At 31.6% G+C, this 14,012-nt stretch overlaps 2 protein-coding genes across 5 annotated transcripts in view; one reads left to right on the forward strand and one right to left on the reverse strand.

The window, feature by feature from the left end:
* LOC126744298 (E3 ubiquitin-protein ligase SHPRH) overlaps positions 1 to 14,012 on the reverse strand; it is a 65,340-nt gene that overhangs the window by 50,915 nt on the left and 413 nt on the right. For 3 of the 4 annotated variants that reach the window (XM_050451676.1, XM_050451677.1, XM_050451678.1), the window contains exons 2-16: positions 13,422 to 13,879; positions 13,209 to 13,370; positions 12,937 to 13,152; positions 12,671 to 12,889; positions 12,521 to 12,618; positions 12,299 to 12,467; positions 7,214 to 7,409; positions 7,026 to 7,155; positions 6,770 to 6,965; positions 4,384 to 4,547; positions 4,152 to 4,322; positions 3,900 to 4,083; positions 736 to 855; positions 529 to 674; positions 275 to 465 (exon numbers count right to left, since the gene is read on the reverse strand). In XM_050451676.1, coding sequence (XP_050307633.1) covers positions 275 to 465; positions 529 to 674; positions 736 to 855; positions 3,900 to 4,083; positions 4,152 to 4,322; positions 4,384 to 4,547; positions 6,770 to 6,965; positions 7,026 to 7,155; positions 7,214 to 7,409; positions 12,299 to 12,467; positions 12,521 to 12,618; positions 12,671 to 12,889; positions 12,937 to 13,152; positions 13,209 to 13,370; positions 13,422 to 13,770 — 2,711 coding nt within the window. In that variant the 5' untranslated portion in view covers positions 13,771 to 13,879. Of the gene's footprint in view, positions 1 to 274; positions 466 to 528; positions 675 to 735; positions 856 to 3,899; positions 4,084 to 4,151; positions 4,323 to 4,383; positions 4,548 to 6,769; positions 6,966 to 7,025; positions 7,156 to 7,213; positions 7,410 to 12,298; positions 12,468 to 12,520; positions 12,619 to 12,670; positions 12,890 to 12,936; positions 13,153 to 13,208; positions 13,371 to 13,421; positions 13,880 to 14,012 lie in introns of those variants that run through there. The other variant, XM_050451679.1, reaches the window with a different exon arrangement.
* Positions 1 to 14,012, forward strand: part of LOC126744324 (uncharacterized) — a 43,678-nt gene that overhangs the window by 19,614 nt on the left and 10,052 nt on the right. The window lies entirely within an intron of this gene.

The following is a 14,012-nucleotide window of genomic DNA, read 5'->3' on the forward strand; positions in this document are numbered from 1 at the left end:
AATATTTGCTCCTTTGAAGAGACAAATTAAGGTTTCTCTCAAAAACTATTGATTTTTCAGATTCTTTCATTGATGCATAAAAGTTACTCTACTGATTGGGGCATGTGCCAGCCCTTAAATAAAGCAAAGAAGTTATGACGTTTTTTGAAAATCATTTAAAACACAATTGATTAAAAAAAATTACAAATAGAATTGTTTTTCTCAAAAACTAACGATCTCTCTTATTAATCCATCAAAGTTATTCTATCGATTGGGGCGTGTGCCTTCGACTGACCTTATCTTACAATCGACGTTCGCATTATCAGCGTTCATTTTCGCCCTCGAAATAAAATCCTGCTCCAAGTTGTGTATCTCTATCCAATCGAAACCCTCGGAATACCATTGACCGTGTTTTAACATAAAATGCTCCTCGTGTTGGAACACTGCGGTGTTCACTTGCTCCCAGGATTCTTTGGCTGAGGCACTCTAAAATTGTCATTTATATAGAGGGCAATTATTAATTTTAATTAAATTAAACGCTCTACTCACTTCGTTCATGAATTTCGTGATGTACTGAGTCTCTAGTGCAGCACAATCTTGAGCCAAAGTGTCGTCCCTTAGGGTTGGTTCCTTCGGAGGATGCGTTTTAAATACTTCGGCCAGGTTGTACATGCAATGAATCAATGGTAATTTATCTACAATATATGTTTATTAATATTTTTTTTTAAATTTAGTTTAATGCAGTCGTTATCCAACCTATATGAAACTTTCCTTCCTTTTCTTCTTTGGAGAATTTGGCAGCGAGTTGCAGCACTTTTCGGTATTCGTCTATGGCGCAGTCCGGTTGGTTGCTAAGCAAATATATCCCAGCTAATCCTAAAATATGTTTTTAATTCGGAGATGTCTTTGGGAGGAATGATTTAAAATTATATAATTCTTGACGTGTTGGTGAATACGCCTGATCTAATTTAAGATTTATTTTATATTCGGGTCAGTAATATTACTGTACTTTGAAGACCTTAAAGGACGACATTTTATTAGTATGATCTAAAATAAGGGCGTTTGCAAGTTTTTTTATGCGAAAAGATGACTTTTATTTCAAAAATCTTACTATAGCTCACAAACCAAGAAAGTTAGAGAGTTGAAAATTTGTACAAATATTCTTCTAATAAAATGATTAGACACCTATTTCAGCGTTTTTCAAAAAAATATACAGGAATATGAAAAATAATTTTTTTTGGGAAAATGTGATATTTTTTTCAAAAAATCCCAACAACATGCCCATAACTCAAAAACCAAGAAAGTTAGAGAGTTGAAAATTTGCATAAATATTCTTCAAATAAAATGATTAGACACCTATTTCAGCGTTTTTCAAAAAAATATACAGGGATATGAAAAATAATTTTTTTTGGGAAAATGTGATATTTTTTTCAAAAAATCCCAACAACATGCCCATAACTTAAAAACCAAGAAAGATAGAGAGTTGAAAATTTGCATAAATATTCTTTAAATAAAATGATTAAACACCTATTTCAGCGTTTTTCAAAAAAATATACAGGGATATGAAAAATAATTTTTTTGGGAAAATGTGATATTTTTTTCAAAAAATCCCAACAACATGCCCATAACTCAAAAACCAAGAAAGATAGAGAGTTGAAAATTTGTACAAATATTCTTCAATTAAAATGATTAGACACCTATTTCAGCGTTTTTCAAAAAAATATACAGGGATATGAAAAATAATTTTTTTGGGAAAATGTGATATTTTTTTCAAAAAATCCCAACAACATGCCCATAACTCAAAAACCAAGAAAGATAGAGAGTTGAAAATTTGTACAAATATTCTTCAAATAAAATGATTAGACACCTATTTCAGCGTTTTTCAAAAAAATATACAGGGATATGAAAAATAATTTTGTTGGGAAAATGTGATATTTTTTTCAAAAAATCCCAACAACATGCCCATAACTTAAAAACCAAGAAAGATAGAGAGTTGAAAATTTGCATAAATATTCTTTAAATAAAATGATTAGACACCTATTTCAGCGTTTTTCAAAAAAATATACAGGGATATGAAAAATAATTTTTTTTGGGAAAATGTGATATTTTTTTCAAAAAATCCCAACAACATGCCCATAACTCAAAAACCAAGAAAGTTAGAGAGTTGAAAATTTGCATAAATATTCTTCAAATAAAATGATTAGACACCTATTTCAGCGTTTTTCAAAAAAATATACAGGGATATGAAAAATAATTTTTTTTGGGAAAATGTGATATTTTTTTCAAAAAATCCCAACAACATGCCCATAACTCAAAAACCAAGAAAGTTAGAGAGTTGAAAATTTGCATAAATATTCTTCAAATAAAATGATTAGACACCTATTTCAGCGTTTTTCAAAAAAATATACAGGGATATGAAAAATAATTTTTTTTGGGAAAATGTGATATTTTTTTCAAAAAATCCCAACAACATGCCCATAACTCAAAAACCAAGAAAGTTAGAGAGTTGAAAATTTGCATAAATATTCTTCAAATAAAATGATTAGACACCTATTTCAGCGTTTTTCAAAAAAATATACAGGGATATGAAAAATAATTTTTTTGGGAAAATGTGATATTTTTTTCAAAAAATCCCAACAACATGCCCATAACTCAAAAACCAAGAAAGTTAGAGAGTTGAAAATTTGCATAAATATTCTTCAAATAAAATGATTAGACACCTATTTCAGCGTTTTTCAAAAAAATATACAGGGATATGAAAAATAATTTTTTTTGGGAAAATGTGATATTTTTTTCAAAAAATCCCAACAACATGCCCATAACTCAAAAACCAAGAAAGTTAGAGAGTTGAAAATTTGCATAAATATTCTTCAAATAAAATGATTAGACACCTATTTCAGCGTTTTTCAAAAAAATATACAGGAATATGAAAAATAATTTTTTTTGGGAAAATGTGATATTTTTTTCAAAAAATCCCAACAACATGCCCATAACTCAAAAACCAAGAAAGTTAGAGAGTTGAAAATTTGCATAAATATTCTTCAAATAAAATGATTAGACACCTATTTCAGCGTTTTTCAAAAAAATATACAGGGATATGAAAAATAATTTTTTTTGGGAAAATGTGATATTTTTTTCAAAAAATCCCAACAACATGCCCATAACTTAAAAACCAAGAAAGATAGAGAGTTGAAAATTTGCATAAATATTCTTTAAATAAAATGATTAAACACCTATTTCAGCGTTTTTCAAAAAAATATACAGGGATATGAAAAATAATTTTTTTGGGAAAATGTGATATTTTTTTCAAAAAATCCCAACAACATGCCCATAACTCAAAAACCAAGAAAGTTAGAGATTTGAAAATTTGTACAAGTATTCTTCCAAGAAAATGATTAGACACCTATTTCAGCGTTTTTTGAAAAAATATACAGGGAGATGAAAAATAATTTTTTTTGGGAAAATGTGATATTTTCTTCAAAAAATCCTAACGACATGTCCATAACTCAAAAACCATGAAAGTTAGAGAGTTGAAAATTTGTACAAATATTCTTCAATTAAAATGATTAGACACCTATTTCAGCATTTTTCAAAAAAATATACAGGGAGATAAAAAATATTTTTTTTTGTGTAAATGTGATATTTTCTTCAAAAAATCCTAACAACATGTCCATAACTCATAAACCAAGAGAGTTAGAGAGTTGAAAATTTGCATAAATATTCTTCAATTAAAATGATTAGACACCTATTTCAGCGTTTTTCAAAAAAATATACAGGGAGATGAAAAATAATTTTTTTTGGAAAAATGTGATATTTTCTTTAAAAAATCCTCGGCACCACGGCTACAAAATTAAACCAAAATTACCAAAACATTCAGCGAAAAGCATTCTACTCCTACCTACACAATTAAAAATATTTACCATTAATCGAACTAATCATAACCCTTAAACTCTCCTCGCAATCGTTTTTGTTCTTCAAAATAAGGGCGTCCAATAAGTCCTTCATGGACGTGGTATCCTTTTTCAAGGACAAATACCGTCCCTTTCCCCTTACAGCGCTCGGATCCGAGCAGGCCTGTCTCAACGCAAACAGAGGAGCCATCAACTAAAACGTTCATTAGTCAAATTCAAAATTGACTGAAAAATTAAAAAAAAAAAAAAAACGCTTTTTACGTTTTTCAAGTCGCTTCGGTTCATCTTTTCCAGCGGCAGCTCATCCTCGTACTTAGAGGCTATATGCAAAAACTCCTTGCCGCAAATCTCGTGTTCCTTACCGTAAAAGAACTTTTCCACCGCCGAGAACTCTAAGAGGTGCAACTCTTTCATTTGTGCCGGAATATTTATCTGAAATGAATTTCTTATAAATACAGAAGTTTTATTTTATGGTATTCGAGCGAGGAAATACTTGAGCCAACACGGAATCCTTAGAAGTCCTCCACAAAACTCTGGATAGAAAGTCGTACATGGCCTCCGGTTTTCCTTTTAGGTATGGATCGTATAAGATGTACCTCCAGGTTTCGGGATCCTTGTAAGGTTCCATTTGTAAGTAATCAATCAGTCCAAACAGGTCTAAAGGAATAGTTACAAATTATATTTATAGGAGCATAAATGTAAGTGGAAAATTCCACTTTGTTTTGGCTGCTAGCACCAAGAGAAATACTGAATAAATTTGAATCCTCCAAATAGGACTCCTTAGTACCCAAATGTACTTTAGCCTCCTTGTAGACCTGTATTTTTTAACCGTTACAAACACCGTGAAATAAAACACTCCCGGTGAATTGTTCAACACAGTTTATTAACACTTAAACTCGTATTAAACAATCACAACTGCGAACAGAAACTTATGAACTTAGAAACTTAACAAAAAACATTTAGAATTAGCCACATGCAATTTTTATTAGAGCCCGAGCGCAATTACATGTTCTTACTATCGGCGAGTCAACAGACAGACTGACTATTTTTTAATAATACATTTTTTATTTTGGCGGTCTGCGGGCGGGATGGCGCACGGATGAAGATGAGATACGGATCGGCAAGTCGCTTCAAACGACGCGGCTTTTTTAATACGAAATACGCAGTTAGTAAACACGCCAATTTCGTTGATTTGAAGAACACTCAATACCCGAAAAACAAACAAAAAAATGAAATAGGTAAAATTAAATGGCGCTCTAACAGATACTGAGAGTCAAAGCAAGAAAGTATATAGTCTAAAGACTAGCAGGATTTATTTATTTATTTATAAGAGCATTTGTGTACCGAACATCACATATAGAATCACAGAAAATGTGTAATAATAATTACAAAGTTCTAACTAATGTTTACTAAAACTTGACCCAGGAATTTGCTATAAGGTTAAGATTAATAATAAAGTTAATATTTGGTTAAGATTTCGGTTTGTTAGTCTGATTGTTCTAGTGAGGGAATGGTGAAGGCCAAAGTTAGTTCCGTGGATTTGGTAGTGAAAACTACCAGAAGTCCATCTTGGTAAGAACTCAAAGTAAGAGTTGCGTGGACTAAAGCCAAACTTCTGATTGATTACTTGGGGTTTAAGAAAGGGGATGATATTAGCTACGATTACAACGTGTGTACAAAATATTTAATACTTGGACCAAATGATGTCACAAGGACTATATTTTCGATGTAAAATGTTGAATTGATTTACAATTCAACAGGACCTCAAACAGGACAAATTAATGAAAACTGTACTCTACAATTAAGGTCCGGTATTATAAAACTTTTTTGGCAGATAACTTAAAGTTGGCCTTAAAGTGGAATAATCTGCCAGCCTTCATCTTCCACTCTTTTTCTGTCAGTTGTTGAAAATCCCCAGAATACGTCCACCATTTAAACGCAGACACGTTGCAGAAATTAGATAGCCATGAAATTATTGATTAACTTAATACTTGCGGTGCGCATCGTGGTACCGTATTACCACTGTGCAATGTCTCTAGCGGTCAAAAACCGCAAGTGCGGCGCTGTACCCAAGCACGTAATTACAGCTGTGTATTTTTAAGAACAGAAAAAGATTAAAATGAATTAATATGTACTAACAGATGGGGTATCAGTTAAAGTTATCAATAATTTTAAATATAACCTAACACTAAAAAAACTTCTATGCATCGACATATAGATGACGGTAAAGAAACGAAATTATCAACTCGAGACTATCGGACTGTCAAGCATCTGATATGTCATATAAAATGCCGCTATTTTCATAGTTTTTTATCTCGTAGAGGCTTTTTCTCTAGAAGGATATCTACGGCCCAGCCAAGCCAAAATAAAAACGCGAAACATTCATCTTTGAACAGTAGCACATGGCCCTAATAACGTCTTAAAGACGAAGAAATGGGACGTTTATAAAGCTGACATTTTATTGCTAAGGGTAACTTGATGGTTAACATTTGAAAAATAATTATAATACCGGCCCCAAGACTATAAAATGAAATGAAACGCAAACTAGTTACTGTCATTAAGTGCGCATCTAAGTTCAGGTGCCGCGACTATACATCTGATTTCTTTCTACTTGGCTGCCTAGAGAAAAAACGTAGTTGAATTTAGACATGTATCGGTGTATCATTTAGAAAATAAAAACCATAACCATATATTAATGACTTTAGTTTATACATTTAGGTAAGGCTTGAAATTGACGCATGCTATGTTCATTGTTGAGCCTTTGTAATGAAGAATTTTAAATAAGTAAAATGTGGACAATAGTTATTTTATAATATTTGATAGAGAATCAATATTAATTCTGTAAAAACTGTAAACATAGTTAACGTTTTGGATCTTACCAGCGACTCCTTTGGCCATCGGGGTCCCAGTAACGGCCCACCGGTGTACCGCCGGTATTTTGCCGGCCATAACGGACACCACGCGACCCGGCGTTTCTACCGCTTGGGCCTCATCAAGGCACAACCGCCACCATTTCACTTTCACCAACGGACTGCTACCGGGCCAATATTTCCGTTGCCTCCTAAGCTTAAAAGACTAACAAAATATGTTACAAACAACAATATGTTAAATTGTCAGTTTCAGGGATTTTCTTACTTGTCCAGTTTCCGTAAGTCTTAACTCGCTTTGTAGTACGCTATAAGTGGTTATCACTATGTCGTAGTTTTGGAGTTCGGTGGGGTAAACTGGGGTGGCGCTGTACCCCTCGTAGTTCAGGATCCGTAAGCTGAAAATTTCATTAAATCTCCGAATAAAGAAATAAGCCTGGTTGAGAATTATTGTACCCGGGTTTCAGGTGGCTTTTCATCTCTTTACACCACTGATGCCTCAAGTTTGATGGGGCGACTATTAGGGTGGCCCCAGAAGAAATTGGATCGACATTTTCCCAGCACTGGGGGCACTTATAGGGACCCATGCGTCTTTGGTAACCCAGACAAGAAGTGTGTTGCAGTTTTTTGCATAATGTGCATTGAATACTGTCTAGAATTAAAAAAAAAAAATTTTTCAAGCTTTATGGGACACCGCTATTATTATAATGAGTGTATCAGTTGTACACTGTGTAACAGATTTTCTAATATTACAAGATATTTCTAGAATGATTGATGTAACTTTAATGTAATTTTCAAGATGGATATTAAATTTTTCAAATTTTCTCTTCATATAACTCCGAAAGTTGTGGAGATACAGACAATAATAGTGGTTAATAAATAAAACACACTACTTGTATTCAGCGTATATAATATATTAAAAATTGCTGCCTTTGCTGAATAACCATAAATTACAAAGTAATGTATTAGTAACTTAACTAATCCATAATTTTTATATTCTTAGAGAAATTCTTTCAAGAAAAATACTGATTTTGATAATATATAAGGCTTTAATTGAACCATTACTAAGATATGGAATATTCCTCTGGGGCGTAGCTTACGAAAACAGTATTGGTGCAATTAAAATTGTACAGAATTCAATCATAAAAATAATGTTTAAAAAACCCAGATTGTTTTCAACTAATGAATTGTATAAAGCTGATATAACTGATATTAAGACAATTTTTATTGCAACATGTTGTTCCTATATACATAAACATCATTCTAAGCCAACAATTACCAATCATCATCATCAAACCAGGCGCAATTTAAATAAAAATATACTCCTACCTAAAGTAAACCGAACATTAAGTCAGCAAACAATATTTTTCTTGGGCCCCAAATGTTATAACCTATTGCCAAATGAAATTAAGCAAGTAAAATTTTTAAAAAAGTTTCATGTCTTAGTTACTAATTATATTAAAATAAATAAAACAAAATTCGTGAGCTAACATATACTTTATATAATATCAATTTTTACCAGTTAATTTCTTGGTTTTTGTAGGATAGGTATAATGATCTACATATAATAAATATTATCTAAAATGTGATCAAGGAGCAATCTCTAGAGCTCATTATTGTATATCGTCGAGGAAATGTGTTCCCTGCTAACTCCACTTTGTCACCAAAACGGTTTTTTGTATGACTAATATTAGAAAAAAACCTTGCTTTCGTAAGCAAAACCGCTACATCCATTTGAGAGACACGTTAGCGTATTTTTTGGCCTCAATAATCCCTGCTATCTCCACTCGATATAACTTTGACACCTGCAATACTGCTATGTCCAGTATTTGCATTACGATTTGTGTGTAGACGTGCACGTGGTTTTGTTGCTCTTGTATTTTTGACGATTTTTCTTAGTTTTTTTGAAATTAGTTATATTCTAGTGTTTGTTTATGGCTAAGGTACGAATAAAACAATGGTTCTATAACATAATTTATCAAAACTACGTTGTTACCTATTAAAAATTTGTACTGTTTTGATCAAAAATTATCACCATTTACTAGAATGGAGTTAGCGGCTTTTACATTGTAAATATTTGGGCATTAAGTTTAATTGAAAGGATTAAGGAGTTTGCATTTTTTCTGAATGATAGAACAAAAAAGATTTTTTAATGTAATAATTAAATATTTTTTGTAGATAACGACAAAAATGAAATTAAAGAATTGTTCAAAAAATGTTATTGAAACATTTAATATTTCATTATTATTTGTAAATATGTTATGCCTATTATTTTTAGTTGGTATAAACTGAATGAAATATTAATATTCTCTTTACACGAGTTAGATCGTTTCGTTAGTATTTAATTAGTACAATAATTATAATAAATTTTTAAAAAGTAAAATTAGCTTTAAATATTCACTAAACTATAATTGTTGCAATCATTTATTAAAAAAACATTTTTTCAGTACTATGTTCCTAACTTTCAGATGAGTACCCGTGGAAAGTTAATGGTTGCCATGGCAAAAGAAGCTTCTAATAAATCCAACTATAAAGAACCATCAACTTCGATTCTCTCCTTCTGTAGATAATGAGATTATAAACTTCACAGAAAATTATAATTTTGTACAAGATGCTGAAAATGATGTGAAAGAAAGCGAAAATTATTTTGATGTTCCTTTGATAAGTTTAACTGCCGTTGAAAATAATGTTGAATTTGAATTTTGGAAAGTTCTGGATGATGGAAAGATGGAAGTACTTTCCACTGAAAAAATGGAAAATTGCACAACAGAGATAGTGTTTTCTTATTCCGGTGACATAGTACCTACAAGCGATACGCTCTTATCTGAAGATTCTTATGCCGCCACAGTTTTGGATATTATAGATAAATGTTCTATGGATATAATCCTACCAGCAAATAATGAAAATATGGAAGCAAGCAACACATCATTAGTAACAAAAGAAGGCACTCAAAAAGAAAAAAATGTGACACCCCTGAGAGAACCAAATAGACGTTTAGTTGATCCTAAAGAAGAAATTCCAGATGACAGTGATATGGAAATAACTTTAGTACCGTATTCAGACAGCTCTACAACTAGCTCAGAGTTAGAGGATTTACCAAAAAAAAGTAAATAAGATGGAGTGGTTTGCGGAAAAAAACAAAATTCAACGAGAAAAAGGTGAATCGTATTTAGGTCGGGTAAAAACCAATAATAAATGGACTTATCAGAAGCCGAAAGAACCTAGGAAGATGAAGAAAAGGTGTGAATGTCAAAATAGAAAAGGGGGTTTATTGAAGTGTAATTTAGTGACTGAAAGCATAAGAAAAAAATTATTTGAAACTTTTTGGAAACAATTTACATGGGGTGAAAAGAAAGTGTACATAAATACAACAAGGAACAAAGCGACATAGCAATAGAAAAGAAACGGAAAAATCTAGGAGATCCCAGTCACTGATCTATCACTTAAGAGTTGACGAGTTTAATGTAAGAGTCTGTAGAACCATGTTTTTACATTAGGTATAGGTAGATGGACAGTCCTTAATTGGAAAAAATGACTTTAAAAATGAAGACACTCCAAAGCGCCCAAGCCATAAAAAACTAATAAACGAGGATCGAATTAAACCATTTCTAGAAAGCAATGAACAGTTACAAGAATTTTTAAATTCTCTTCCGGTAATGGAATCCCACTATTGTAGGGTGTCTACCAATAAAAAATACCTTTTACCAGAATGGTCATCAAAACAATCGCTTTATCAATTTTATGCAACAGATTGGTGTAAGTCACCACATAAGATTAAGCCGCTATCAAGAACAAAATTTAACACGGCTGTTGAATTGAAAAACCTTGCTTTGTTTAGGCCCAAAAATGATGAATGTGAAAAATGTGCAAGATATAAAGTAAGCCAAGTTAGTGAAGATGAATATCAGTTGCACATTTCGAGGAAAGAAGAAGCAAGACTAGAAAAGGAGGCAGACAAAAAAAAACAAGCATGTGTTTTAACTGCAGATATGCAAGCGGTTTTGTTAGAGCCGAAATCACAGGTGAGCAGTTTATACTATAGGACGAAACTTCAAGTTCACAACATGTGTTTTTATCATTTAATCAACCATGACGGTTTCTGTTTTCTATGGAATGAAACCGAAGGTTATTATTATACAGCGATGGATGCAGTTACCAAAATCGTAACGCAGTTATCGCAAACGCGTTATTAAATGTGGCTGTTATAGAACAAATAACCATAATACAAAAATTTTTGGAACCTGGCCACACCCAGATGGAGGCAGATAGCATGCATTCTTGCATAGAAAGATGCTTGCGCAAAAAAGTCGTAAATGTTCCGGCTGAATACATAGAACTTTGCATGACTACTCGACGAAACCCTAAACCTTTTATGGTCCAATATTTGGAACACACATTTTTTAAGTTTTAAGAGTTTTTCCGATGTTATGGCTTATAAAACTCTTCGTCCAGGAAGAATTAAAGGAGACAGCAAAGTTACAGATATACGTGCTTTAAAGTACACAACCCAGGGCAAAATATTTTATTAAGAACGATTTGGTGATGAATGGACAATTTTACCTCAAAGAAGAAAAGTGATACGAAATAAAGGTTGGACTGAACTAAAGCAGTTACATGGAAATAGACTTCCCATTAAAGCATGAAAATATGCTGATCTACAACATATTAAGAGTACTTTGCCACTAGATTACTATGATTTCTATGATAACTTACCATACACTTAGTTTTCCTTTATCGCCTTTTATAAATAACAATAACTTATGTTTAATAATAAGAATAACTTTTAGTTTTGAATTTTTAAGATTTAATCTTGTTTTTTTTTTAAATAAAAATTTTGAATTTTTTTTATAAAATAAAGTTTTTCATTAAAAAAAAACTTCTTTTTTAAATTTTTTTTGTTAGGTAAAAAACTGCTATCTCCCAAAAATCGACAAACTTTGCTCCTTTTCATCAAAAGAAATCCTGCTATCTCCATTTTTTTTTAATAAAAAAATATCTGTAATACAAATTCAATTTTTTTATTTTTTGAGATGTCATATTACTGCGCCGACATAATATGCTAGCAGTTTTTTATCTGCAGCTAGTCTTAAAATATTTCTATGACGTTTTAATGCTCTCCTGACAAATTTGTTAAATTGGAGATAGCAGCGTAACACATTTCGTCGACGATATGCATTATATATTATTAACTTAGTTCTGTGTGATATACCTATACATTATAAATTCAGTATTATATTATGTAATTATTAGATACCTATACTAACTAATGCAGCTTTGGTAAAATCAATTTTTACTGTATTTCCTTGTAGAGAGAATATTTTATGTATATTTAAGTTAAAGTACTGTTTTGAATCATGTGGCGCACACACAGATACCTCTGTATCTAGGTATCATTTATGTCTATTGTATTTATATACTCTGCATTATTACCTAATAAATTGAATTGAATTGAATACTACTTGATCAATCAATGTATTAGATTTGTCTATAATACTTTCTATTCTAAAAGACCAAGAGGTTTAAATAAAATAAAATACTAACCTTTTTCGTTAATACTGCCACAAATACATTGTACTCCATAATTCTCAGATTGTCTTCTTGGTCCGGTAGTGCAATATTCAGATAATGTTCGATTATACATCGACTGTAGAGCTATAAAAGTGGCAGACTTTCTTGCCGAGGCCTTCTCAACTGACAGTTCTGGATCAACCTACAAATTCACTTTGTCAAGCCCTAAAGAGTGATATGAAAAAATATATGTACTTTAACTCTCTTTTCTTCAATTATAACTATATCGTCATCTCTCGGCTGTTTGTTTTTTTTTGTTTGATATGTGATTTTTAATTCATTAGTCTCTTGCTCTAAAAAATTCATATGGAATTTATTTTGCTTCTGTTTTTTGATAATAATTACCTAACGGGTCTTTTATATGGGCATTTTCATCTCTATGGCTCAAAATGAGGGCTAAAACTTCAACGGTTTTGCCCAAACCCATTTCATCAGCCAGAATTCCACCCTTCCAATCACTTGTGACCAGTGGAGGCTCTTTTTCCACCCAACCAGTGTGAATATCCACATATACATTGAGGCCAGATTTTAAACACACTTTTTGGTACAAAGGGTGTATGTTTCCTAAAAAAGATTTAATAATTTAAATTAATTATTGTTATTTCTATTACCATTAGTCTTATTTGTTACAGTTTCTCTATGAATCATCCATTGTACAGCTTGCTCTTGGTAAGGTCTCAATTTTGGCCTTAATAAATCAAGTTTCTCAGCATCTAAACTTGTATATTCACATTTTGGCCTTGTCTTAACAATTTTATCATATAACTCGTTGAGTTCTACATTTGTTAAGCTATGTTGTATATTACTATTATTGCCCAATGATTTATCTAGGATTTAATATAGAATTACTTAAATGACATTAAGATTATTTAAAAGCACTTACCTGACAGAGTTATGCCGTAAAACAACTCAAAAGCTGCCTTAATCACTTTGGAAATCTTATTTGAACATCTTGGTGGAGGTAAATTGGTAAAATAAACTTTAAAGAATACGTTATCGTCCTGTGCATATATATCAAATGAAAATACTTTTGCGAGGACAAAATCTACAAGAATTACATTATCACAATATAATCAAACCTAAAACGAACAAATACCTTTCAAAAAATGCACATCACTAAATACAGTAACAACCACAAGCTGCTCTCCACAATCCAACATCACAGAGTTCTGTTCTTCATCATTCTTAAAACCAATTTTACATTCATCTATTATTTCCGGACAAACATTACTAGTGTGCCCTATAAGTATTTCCCCTAAATAAAATAACTTATTATCCTCCCGGACAATATCTAATCGATAATAAGGGATGCTGGGGGTCTTTGTTGATTGTTTTTTCAGTTTTTTCTTGTAGCAGTACGGGACGAATTCACCTAGGGTGCTTAAGCTGCAACTTCCAAGAAAGAGGTCTTCTCTTTTTTTAGGATTTTGCTTTGTTCGGCCCATAGAAAGGCCTCTGTAGAAATGTCTATTATATTATTAATTGGTTTTTTTGGCAGTCAGTTTTTGATTATTGGCTAGTAAGTGGCTTGAGCAAAAAAGAATCTTTAATTAGCTGAAAATTGAAAAAATGTATGTAGTATATCTAGCAACATTAGCATATGTAACTCAATGAATTTTTAAAGTAGAATCGGGTTAAATTTCATGAGTGAACTTTTTTAAACATATAGAAATGTATGAAAAGAATT

This window comes from Anthonomus grandis, chromosome 13 (assembly GCF_022605725.1).
Source record: "Anthonomus grandis grandis chromosome 13, icAntGran1.3, whole genome shotgun sequence".
NCBI lineage: Eukaryota > Metazoa > Arthropoda > Insecta > Coleoptera > Curculionidae > Anthonomus > Anthonomus grandis.